Source organism: Lonchura striata, chromosome 8 (assembly GCF_046129695.1).
Source record: "Lonchura striata isolate bLonStr1 chromosome 8, bLonStr1.mat, whole genome shotgun sequence".
NCBI classification, from domain to species: domain Eukaryota; kingdom Metazoa; phylum Chordata; class Aves; order Passeriformes; family Estrildidae; genus Lonchura; species Lonchura striata.
Genome location: NC_134610.1, coordinates 19,474,997 through 19,487,354, shown reverse-complemented (window position 1 = coordinate 19,487,354; position 12,358 = coordinate 19,474,997). Strand labels below are relative to the sequence as shown.

General features: G+C 37.0%; 1 protein-coding gene across 1 annotated transcript in view; it reads left to right on the top strand.

Moving 5' to 3' along the window:
* Positions 1-12,358, top strand: part of LRP2 (LDL receptor related protein 2) — a 111,020-nt gene that overhangs the window by 92,751 nt on the left and 5,911 nt on the right. Inside the window, exons 65-73 of the mRNA XM_077785031.1 lie at positions 1,375-1,506; positions 2,831-2,962; positions 4,599-4,742; positions 5,454-5,619; positions 7,592-7,720; positions 8,393-8,613; positions 9,045-9,221; positions 9,725-9,844; positions 11,885-11,975. Coding sequence (XP_077641157.1) covers positions 1,375-1,506; positions 2,831-2,962; positions 4,599-4,742; positions 5,454-5,619; positions 7,592-7,720; positions 8,393-8,613; positions 9,045-9,221; positions 9,725-9,844; positions 11,885-11,975 — 1,312 coding nt within the window. The remainder of the gene's footprint in view (positions 1-1,374; positions 1,507-2,830; positions 2,963-4,598; positions 4,743-5,453; positions 5,620-7,591; positions 7,721-8,392; positions 8,614-9,044; positions 9,222-9,724; positions 9,845-11,884; positions 11,976-12,358) is intronic.

Here is a 12,358-nt window from a genome sequence, read left to right as displayed (position 1 = left end):
ACAGAGTGGTAACATGAGCATACAGCTGCAGAGTTGTTAATATGAGCATACACTTGTAATTTCAATTTGTCAGGCTGTGATGGCATCAAGTGAAAGTGTGCCAGATGCTACACTGGTGATTTACAATCCAGCAGACTTCCAAAACACAAATAACTTGGAAGCCTATAGTGTAGTCCATTTTGAAGCAGCTGATTTCTCTGTTTCAGTTACCATCCCAGTGGTCTTTAGGTAATATAGCCCAATGCAATGACTCGATGAACATATAGAAGTATAAAAAGGCAATGAAGCAGTGTGAAACAGGCAACTTCCATCCCAGTGGTCTTTAGGTAATATAGCCCAATGCAATGACTCGATGAAAATATAGAAGTATAAAAAGGCAATGAAGCAGTGTGAAACAGACACCTTCTGATGTCTGTGTTCAGCTCTTTGGGGATAATTGTGAATACGGATCAGATAGTAGCATTTGGAGCCTTTCCAACATCAAATACCTGCTATAATGAAAGTGGAATATTTGTGTGTGTATGTGTACAACGAATTTATACTTCTACATGTGTATGAAATTGAGCTGTTTAAATTTAATCAGCACTTGAATGCATACGTAAAAATGAGATAATCAACTTAATGTAAAGTTTTTGCCCTATATCTGTATCTTTTCCTCATGATCTTTCAATGAGCATACTATTTATCTTTTCTGATTATATAACAGATTTGCATTTGTACTCAAGTAGTTTATGCATATATAGAGTATATATGAACCAATAGAATTCTATATGTACTTTCAGACGTGTAATTTTCATTATCTGTTACAGACTATTATCCCTGACTTGGCTTTTCCATTATAGGAATGTTTTAAAGGGCAGTGCTTTCTGTACAATGACATGTACTGACTGCAGTAGACTTTAGATTTGGTTTGGCATGAACTACATATCACCTTCTCTCTAGTTTCCAGATGTTAATAATGTAGAGCCTGTATTATGCATGATGTCAATTGAGAATATTTCTTGTTCAGCTGATAAGAAAGCACTGGATAAGAATGTGCCCTGTTGTCAAAGTTAGGCATTAGATCCAAATCTTTTAAGTTCTGCAGTTTCTGCAGTTTGGTGGTACTTTAGAATGTAATTTCTGTTAAGGAAGGTGTGCTTTGGTGATTATGGCTCTTTTCCTGACTCTCTCCACTAATTGACAGCTCTCTTAACCACTGGTTACCATTGTCTTCTAATCTTAATTAGGAAAAAAAAGAAAGCAAACTAACTTAATCTATCTGAAAACTATTTTTAATTGTAACAATAATCAAAATTATTATACCTCCCCCTTATCACTTCATTTTTTGGCTATAATTGTATTATTTGCTTGCTTTCTTTTTCGTTCTTTCAGATCCTGGAACAGAGCGAACTTGTGCAGAAAATATCTGTGAACACAACTGTACCAATCTGAATGAAGGAGGCTTTATCTGTTCCTGTAGGCCAGGGTACAAGGCCAGTGAAACTAATCGCAACTCCTGTGAAGGTATTTCTAATCTTAAAAATGTTGTCTCACAAGTGTTCAGTGACCTGTCCCTTCATCATTCTAATGTGATCACTCATTTTCACATTCTAGCAGGATTTTTATACATTTATCAGATGCTTCCTAAAATGGTCTGCTGCTGAATCATGTTTTCTAACATGTATGCCTCCTCATTCAACAAAAAATTGCCTCCACAGTTAAGACTTCCTTTAAGCTTTTGGTGGCTGGTAGATATGTTTTTGTTTTACAGCACATAAGTTTTGTCATATCTGTGCAATCTGAGTGATAGAAATGTGATAGGTTTTTTTTTCCTTATTGAAAACAAACTTATTGCAGGTTATACTCTCCTTCTGTTCTGTTCTCGAACAGACCTACAGGAAAGGTGTGTTGTGCCATATTTTTGTCCTGAATTTTATGCAGATAAGATGTGGTGAGGAGTCTACTCAAAGGCCATGGTTTGTGGTCATGCGATATAGTACCTTCCCACTTGGTGTTTCAGTATGTTTTCATGAGAACCCGTCTGTTTAGTTCTCCCAGCTGCTGTGGATAATTTGTGTAGCTTTATTAAACACAATCCAAGGCCACTCCTCCCTTTCCTGCCTGCTGATATTGTTTCTGAGGACTATGTGTCTTGTCATTTCAAGAAAGCTTTGCTTTTGCATCTCATTTTCGTCATACCTCATCTTTCCTTATTGATTCAACACAAAAATACATGATCAAAAATGCATCTCTGAAAATAAAACCTGTTAAGCAGGATTGCAGTAATTAATGGCAATCTGTAGTTAAGACATGGTAAACAGCAGATGAGTGATGAGGAGTTCTGTTTGATAACAGCTGCTGATTTTAAGGGTCACTTAGATCAGGTCACTGGTCTTTTAAAGTATGTGGGGAAGGCAAAAACCTACCATTTCATGGAGTAAAGATGACCAGCATCAAGGTTGGAAGAGGTCTTTAAGAATATGCAGTCCAACCATCAACCCAGCACCACCACTGTAACCCCTAAATCACTAAACAGTTACCCAGCACCAGATGTGGATGCCTCTGAGACACCTCCAGGGAAGATGACTCTCCCACCTCCCTGGGCAGCCTGCTCTGATGCCTGACCACCCAAGAGTGAATTTTTTTTTTCTAATATCTAATCTGAATTTCCCCTGTCTCAAGGCTATTTCCTCAGCTCCTCTCACTGCAGGCAGCATAAAAGAGTCTGGCCCCCACCTCACTACAGCCTCCCTTCAGGGAATAGAGTGATGAGGTCACCCCTGAGACTCCTAAAGACTAAACAAGAAATAAATCAAGTTTTAGGGATCTTTTATCTTCTTATGTCTAGATATCAATGAGTGTGAGATCTTTGGAACATGCACCCAGGACTGCAAGAATTCCAAAGGAAGCTATGAATGTTTCTGTGCAGATGGCTTCAAGTCTGTGGGTGATCAACAAGGGAAACAGTGTGCAGCTGATGGTATGTTAACTGATAGCGAGATTGACTGCAACCTATAAAGAGCAAATGCAATATAGCAACTTCATGAATGTAATCCTGTCTTTTATAAGAAGAGGATAATGAAAGCCAAACCTTATTCTGTAAGATAATACTATCTGTGTATTCCACCTATTCCATAATTAGGAATGAAAGTGCTCATTTCTGTTTCCAATTGTAAACATTTGAAATGATACCTTGATTTGTATGCCTGCCTTCATTTCTCCTGAAATTTTCTGCAAACAAAAACCTGTTGTCAGAAGGAAATTAATGTTGCCTATTCCTGAAGTTTAGATTTTTTCAGCAAAATAATGCATCTGAAAAAAGTTGCATTCAACTGGCATAAATCAAAGGCAGTTCAATGACAGGCTGCCATTCATTGTTCATGGACTGATGCACACAAACAGAAGGACTTTGGCCAATGTTTCAAATCAGTCATTGACTTTTTATCATACCTCAATGCAGTGACTACCATGTGTGGCAGTCCTTGAATAGGTAGAGGAGACTCAGAAAATTATAGTAATAGATCATTAATAATAAAAATAAAGAGATGAAGGTAATAGAAAAAAGTGACAATGGAGCAGTGTTATATAAAAACCAAAAGCAGTACTGTATATAGAAAAGTAGTTACACTTTAGCAGCTTTAAGAGCTAAATGATAGAAATATGGTATGCCTAGTCAAATGGTAAAATCTTCAGAACAGAATGCCTGTGACCAAACCTACATGCTACTGGAGGTTTTGAAACTTAGAAATTATTTGTAATATGAAAAATACTACAAGAAAATGAGGTCTCCAGGTTGCCCATCCAGGGGCCTAGTTCAGCAAATGTTTACTGCTGAGTGTTAGCCTGAAAATGCAAAGGACGTTTACACTTCAGTTTCTGCTTGGCTGCCTGTTTGTGTCTGTGTCAGAAATCCAGTTCTTTGATAACCTTCTTCACAGATTTTGTTCATCTAGACACACAGAGTGTTGAAGGCTAAGTGATAGAAGATAATATAATTGTAGCTGGTAACAATGAAATTTGTTGTGCCTACGTCCTATTTCTGTAGAGTAGAACTCTGACCTTCTTTGTCATACAATCTCACAGACCTCATAAATGAGGGCCTGATGAGATGTTATCAGGCTAACCCAAAATTAAATTGAGGCCATGAGAACATTAATCTGAATATGGAGATATTAGAAGTCACAAACTATAAGGTAGAACTTGGACATATTATGGCTTAAGGGATTGACGATTTATTTGTATTTTCAAAATAGTTTGCTGTACTTTGAGGGGGAGAGTGGAACCACGTAGTGTGTAGTGGCATTCTGGTTTTGAGATGTGGTGATATGCCAACAATGTAATGTTTAAAAATTTTTAAGGAATTGTAAGACCTCTATTCAAGGTCTATGGTGAAAGGGCTAATACTACCCTAAGTGGTAAACATTTAAATTTTTATTAATTTTGGGAAGCCATGAAGTTTGAATAGCTCTGAAGCTTTAGAAGAGGCCCTAGGTTCCCTCTGCTTCTTGTACAAATGCAACGTGTGAAAATCCCATTTAGTTTTAATTAGAAATGACTTTCATCTGTTTTTTCTAAAATGAGAAATACATTAGAATAAATTCATGATTGTTTACCAGGTAATCCTCCACTGTTACTGCTGCCAGATAATGTGCGGATTCGAAGGTACAATATCTCATCAGAGCAGTACTCTGACTATATTGATAACCAGGAGCGCATCCAAGCTCTGGATTATGACTGGGACCCTGAAGGGATGGGCTTGAGTGAGTATGCTAATAGTCAGCCATGCAATGGCTGGTTTAAGAAGATGCATTTCTGCAGCATGGCTGTTTAATTTACACTGGAAAGCAAAATCAAATTAGATCAACTGGCCAGGTCTCTGTTGAATGTACCCCTCCCCTCTACTCATTCTCCAGCATCACTGTGGTTTCTTTTGAAGCTTTAATTTAGTTTAGCTGGATTTTGATCTGGTTTGCCTTTCATTTTAGTTTGAATTTAGCTGTAGAATTGTGGCTCTTTAGGATTATGCTGCAATAGAAGCCTCTGCAGTTCCCAAACCTGGCCCAAGTCTTGCAAGAACTTAAACTAAGCAGGAATGACCAATACATCCCTGTATTAACTTATATTTCTGCTTCTTCCTCAGGTTCCCTTTTTTTGCTATTTCCACAGGGCCACTGTTCTGGGCCATACTTATTCCCTAGGGTTATGAGAGTCTGAATTTCTCTCAAAGTCATGTGTAAAGTTTTCAGAGCTAAGATCTGCTCTTGAAAAATGTGATATATATTCCTTCATAATCTAGCTCAGGATGACTTTAGATGTGTATCTTGCATATGATGGATGACTTTAAAATTTACACATTAACACAACCTTACTCATAAATAAATGGGGCTGGTAACTTTATATAAGAGCCTCAGAAAAATTGGAATTTTCAACAAATTTACAATTAACTAGACATTTCTCATCTTTTTTTTAAGGTATTGTGTACTTCAGCATTCTGGGACAAGGTTCTGAGTTTGGAGCCATCAAACGTGCTTATCTCCCCACATTTGACAGCAGTAGGAACAATCCAACAAAGGAAGTTGACTTGAATCTCAAATATATAGTTAATCCTGATGGGTTAGCTGTTGACTGGGTTGGAAGGTAAGTATACTGAAAAACTAGAAAAATGCTGTACCTTCAATGTGTCAGTTTGTGAATTTGATCTGGCTGTGCAAAATCCACTTTTTTCTTCCTTATGAATTGTCTCTGAATATGTCTAGTCTGAAGGTAGTTCAGAACAATGTAGTAAGCTGTCCTTGCCCAGACAGCAGGTTAATAGATGTGCATGTGGCTGACTGCATCACATATTCTGTGCGACTGCCAGATCAGTTGTTCATCAGTAAAGAAATAATACATGAGCGTCCATGTCAGGTGGATTCTTCTTCAATGACTCAGGTACGCTCCAGGGACCAAGTTTTCTTTGCTGTTGGAAGGAAAGATCCCCAACCCACAGTGGAATTTTATATTTATCTTTGCCCATTCCTTACCAACCCTGTGCTATATGAGCAACCCCAAAACAGAAGTAGCTCTGAAGTTTGATGAATAGATGCATTTTCTCAGAAAATGGTTAGGTTTTTGTAAGTGTGTTTCAGAGGTCTTTGTCTCTTCTACTGACTGTGGATTTTTTTAGCCTAAAACATGGGCTAATGATTAATTTTCTATGATTAATTTTTTAAATTTAATCATAGAAATCATGAGATCACTCTCTTTTTTACTAGCTTGGAGAAGAGCTGGGACAAAGTTGGGCCTGACTCATGGGAGTTTGATGTTTATGGTGTCATTTCATCTTGCAATATAACTGTTAAAGGATGTGATGGACAGGCATAGCTGTAGCTCATGTGGTATTAATGTTGAGAGGAACCTGATGTTTGTAGATGAACACTATGAAATGTAGTCAGGGTTCTGTTTGAAGCTGAGTGGGCAGAAATTACAGAGATTAGTCAACCTTCTGAATGCTATTGCCAGATTTTGGATACAAAATGATGAGAAGGAGTGAAAAATTGTATCTTTCCTTCCAGCAGTTTAGAGATATAAATTTTAGGGTCTGGGCTAGCCCTCAGGTTATTTTGCTGTTTGCTTCATAAGCTGGAGGCACCTAGAAAACAAAATGTCTCTGAAGGCAAAAAGGGAGTGTGTGAATTCTGTTCAGAAATTTATATGGTCATGAGAGCAAGCATCCAGGATATATATCACAAGCATCCTTGTGAGGCTTCAACTTCATCTTGGTGAGCAACTTCAGCACTTCAAACATAGTGCTGCACTGATTTCAGAACAATGTTGAAAGGTATTTTAAAAAACATTTCATTATCTGCACATTATATAAAATGCTACACATGGTTTGAGACACTTAGTCTTGCTGCTCATCTGCCAAATAGAAATTACAGTATTTTTTCACATTCCCAGGCCAGCTAGGAGATAATTTATTCAAGCAGAAGGCACTGTGTGATTAGTGAGTGCATAATAATGAGTTTGTTTATTATCTAAGGTCAAAAAATTATAAAGGCATGATGATAAAGACAAACAAAATTCAAGAAAGAGTAGACTGAGCACCCTGTTTATTAGGACTAAAAGCATTTTTATCTGATGTGGGAACAATTTATTCATTAGTATCTCTGTCAGAAGACAAAAGTCTGGAGAGGAGCTGTGAACTAATAAGCTGCATATCTCCAGAGCTGCTGCATAAATTACATGGTTAATTAATTTTTACTTGTAATGAACATCAGCTTCTCCTGAAAAACAAGAGTCTTTAAAGATGCTTATTAGCCACTTCTGCTGCTTAAAAGTAACAATGAAAGTTTTCAGTAGCCCCTTTGTGATGATTATTTGACAGGGACCAGAGGTAGCTGCAGAAACTTTTTCACAGGAAAAAAACAAGTGAGCCAACAGATCATAGACATTTGCTAAATTTACCTATATTAAGGGTTTGTATATTCTATACAAGTTCAATAATCAGTGCAGGTTCATTATATTAATTTTCTTCAAGTTTGCTAGAGTTTCTTCTTAAGTTTTTTTTTTATTCCTCTTCCAAGTATAAACTATTTACTTTTGGAATGTTTTGTTTTATGTAATTCAGACATCTTTACTGGACTGATTCAGGGACTAATCGCATAGAGGTGGCAAAATTAGATGGACGATATAGAAAATGGCTTATTTTTTCTCACCTCGATCAACCAGCAGCTATTGCTGTCAATCCAAAACGTGGGTGAGTATTGCAGGTTTTACCAGAATTATTTTCAAAACTATCTGAAACAAAAAAAAACCCACTGTGGTAAATTTTTCAGGAAAGACTAAGGGAATGTTTTCTGGAACTTCCTTTTACTAACATTGCAACATTTGTGAGCATGAGAAAGCATTTTAGGGTTAGGTTTAACATGGATGCTTGTGTTGGTGATAAGGCCAGATGGTTCAAATAAAAATCGCTTTTCTACATTATTATGTGCCCAGCAAATTTCTGTTACTATTGAAATAGGGAAATAGATGAGAGTGTCTGTTCACCAGCTCCAAGCAGGACAGTCATAGCCTCCTCCATGGGGGAAAGCAATGTAAATGCACTTGTAGATTCAATAGCTGGGCTTGCTGCAATTTGGATTAAATGGTAGATCATGAGATATTTTGGTATGTGCTTCTCTCAGTTGGAGTACAGCAGCATAACTCCGTGAAGTGACATGGATGCTACAGCTTTATTGTGACTGATGGATGTTTTTTTGGTATTTATTTTTCAGTGAGATCTCTGTGACCGTCCCAGTCACATCAGTAAAACATAAGTTGCTGAACAGCTTTTTTTACCATTGCTGACCTTTTCCATGAAACTCCAAAGGATACTCCAAAGTGACCAAATTCTGAACTGTATCCATTTCTCATTCTGTCCTTTTAGGCTCATGTATTGGACTGACTGGGGAAGGCAACCAAAGATTGAATGTGCCTGGATGGATGGACAACAGAGACAAATGCTGGTCTCGGAAGACCTTGGCTGGCCAACTGGACTTTCTATTGATTATTTGAACAATGATAGGATCTATTGGAGTGATTCTAAAGAAAACATAATTGAATCCATGAAACCTGATGGGACAGACAGAACCGTTGTACTACATGGAGGTAAGAATGTACTATGCAATTAATAGTAAGCAAGGTGTGTGCTAACAAGCACTTGGGCTTCACAAGTGGGGCTACATTTGGGAGCTTTTCAAACAGTAAGTCTTGATAGTAGTTTCTCCTTTATAAAATGATCAATGACACATCAGGCTCAGGGATGTCTGGTAACTGGACTCCCAGAGTGGAGTTTGTGACCCAAATAGGAAACAATGTGGAAAACTAGATTCTTGCTTTTTTATGGTTACTATTAATCAGTATCGTCCGTGTGGACACTGAGACATGAAGAGGTCTGGCACATGAGGATATAAATATATGATGGCATGTGTCTTAAAATGAAAGCAATAAATCATGTATTTAAGCTGAAGAACAGAAGTTTTGTCTGTTTTACTGGAGATTTGCTTGCTTACAGTCTGTTATTTGGTTCCTTTGAGAAGTGGGCAGTCCATACAGCCTTGATGTCTTTGAAGGCCATTTATATTGGATAGCTAAAGAACGAGGAGAAGTCTGGAAGAAGGATAAATTTGGAAGTGGAGAAAAAGTGAAAGTGCTGACCGTAAATCCATGGCTTACCCAAGTGCGCATCTATCACCAGCACAGATACAATCAATCAGGTGGGTAATCAGGATCCCAGTAAGCCATTTCCTGCTATGAAACTGAAGTTGGTATTGATATCTGCAAAGAGCTTAGTAAACTTTTGATAACATGTCTATTAGTAAATGATAATATTAGTTTCTGAAAACGTAAAAATTAAATAGAGACTGACAAGTATTTTCTGCACAGCCAAAATGAAATCAACAGTGGAACATAATACACAGGTCTTTTGAGTCTCTGAAAATGACCCTGTCATTTCTCTTTTCCCCCTCCCTCATGAGGACAGTCATAATATATATTTATCCTGGTAAAGTGCTGGTCATTTAATACTTGGAGTGGTTTGTTCCTGGTGCTATATGGGCTCTCAGCAGCCATTATCACTCCCTTTAGAATGTAAGGGTGTAAGAAAAGGCAGAGAGAAAATGTGGTGTGTTGACACAATTGACTATGGAATTGCGCTGCCTTACCTCAGGAATATGCTGCATTGCTTCTTCAAATTTTTATCACTTTATTACTTTTTCAGTGCCTAATCCTTGTAAAGATGTCTGCAGCCACCTCTGCTTGCTGAGACCAGGAGGATACACCTGCTCATGTCCTCAAGGGACTCGGTTCCTAGAAGGCAGCAGCACGGACTGTGATGCAGGTAGAATAATTTGTCAAACTGGAAATGAAAGCAACAGAAGCTTTTCTTTAGGAATACAAATGCATTACTGAATTAGAAGTATGTAAAGATAAGCTAACTGATGTAATAGATATTGGTAAGTCAGAATATCTGGCTTTTATTCTCGGTCATCACTGATTTGTGGTCATCTTGTATGTTTTCTTTAATGTCTTTGCATGCCATTTGTAAAATGGATATACGTCTGTCAGTCCAACCAGAGAAGACCCAGTTACAAAACTGGTCACACTTTCTGATTTTTGTTTTAAAATACCAAAATATTTTTTTAAGAATGCCTTGATTTCAGAACCAAGAATTTCTGACAAAATAATGTTAACAATTTTATTTACAATTCTGTAAAATCTCTTGCTTAATCAGTGTCATAGAAACTTAAAGTTTACAGAACGCAAGATTGTAGATGGAGATAACTTCTGGATAATTATAATCTGGAAAGCCTTTTAGGCACTAAAATTTCATGCTTCGTTGTTGCATTGTAGCAAAAACCCTCACAGAGCTTCCAGGAGCACAAATCAAATAGAATTTCTCAGCCTTCACTGAAAATAGTGAAAATATCACTGCAGAATTTCTATTTCTCCCACTTTACCTTTCAGTGGTGTGGGTGGTAGCCAGATGTTCTCATACTTGTCCTTGTAACATATCTTTATTGTATTATGATTTGTAGCATCTTTCCTATGGTTAATCTTCTCTGAATTATATTCTAATTGCACTGAAAGAGAAAATGGCATCAATTTTACCCTGCCTTACCTCTAAATTACATTTTTCTTAATAATTATTAGTGTTTGTTCCTATTGCCATGTGATCTGCAGAAAGAGGTGATAGTAATATGTAATAGTGAATGAATGTATGCAATATGTATTTAGATTCGGTATCAATAAGTGTGTTGATTGCATTTGCTAATGGCTGCTTATTATTCTGGGGACACTGAATTTGAGGTTATGATAATATGTAATAGTGAATGAATGTATGCAATATGTATTTATATTTAAGTTAGGGATCAATAACTGTGTTTGATTGCATTTGCTAATGGTTGCTTATTGCTCTGGGGACACTGAATTTGATATTCTTTACTCACACTACTATATATATGTATATATATGTATATATATATATGTATATATATGTATATATATATGTATATGTATATATATGTATATATGTATATATATATATAAAATGTTTGGGAATTAAGAAAACTGTGCTTGTGTGGTGACCAAACAGCTTTTGTACATATATTTAGTTTATTTGGTTCTATTGCAGCTACTGAGAGACAGCCTGTATAACCTCTGCCTTTCCTGGTTTTTGTGCCCCATTTACTTGAAGGGCGTTTTACCTGTAAGAAACATTGTAGCAACATACTTCCTTCCTCTGGCTGATAAAAATTTTGTGACAAAATACTATGATCTATGTCCATCCTCAGTCTATAGCCTATAATAATGGCTCAGATCCAGGGCTTTTCCTTGTTAAGTACACTTTTCTGACAGGATATCCAGAGCTCTTACTGAATACTAGTATGATTATTTTCCCCCATTTGATTCAGCATTAGAATAACGCTCTTACTCTATGTGTATATCTATCCATTGCTTTTCTTCATAAGTAATTGCATTCCAGTTTAGCCTTCTCTGTACAACTTCCTGCTGGTAGAATGGAAGGGCCTGGACAAAAGAGAGAAAGCATTGGTGCTTTCTGAATGCAGAGGTTAGAAGGGTGTTGGGCTGTATTGTGTGACAAAAAGAAAGTGAGCAGACACACAGCTCTTGAGCTGACTGTGCCTACACTCTACGAAGTTGTTATGTTCTGAGAAGAGGTTTTGCTTCAATTAATTTAAGCCAATTTGGAGAAAAAAATAGCAGCAAGCACATGTGCTATCAAAACCAAAAAATTCTGAAAAGCAGCCTGTGAGTTTGCATATGCAAGATCTATAGAGACAAAGAAAATGCATTATTGATATTATTTTGTCTGTTGAAGATGTCTTGATAATGCATATATGGCTTCTGAATTTTGCAGCTATTGAATCCCCTCCCACAATGCCACCAGCTTGCAGGTGCATGAATGGTGGAACATGCTATATAGATGAAAGCAGTCTTCCCAAATGCAAGTAAGTCTGTATGTTGTTAGGGTAGTCCTCATTCAGACTGTGCTGGTTTAGTCTCAGGAAAAAATTAAACTCTGAAATTGATTGGAAACACTTCAGAAGGTGTCATGCATCTGCAGTAGCATTTTTATAACAACTGTGAAAAAACATATGCATAAAAATATCAATCAATAAGTAATGTAAATGTATCAGTTTGGGGGGAAAAAGCCCAAACAAAACCAAAACCCAAAAAAGGCAAACCTCTGAAGATTCTAATAAAATGCTATACCCCAAAATTATAACAATGGAAAAGTAACTCTCAATAACTGTAGCTTGGAACAGCCAGCAGGTGCCACCAATGCTCCACTGAAACCAGATCTTCTGACTCAGCACTTTTTATTTTCACT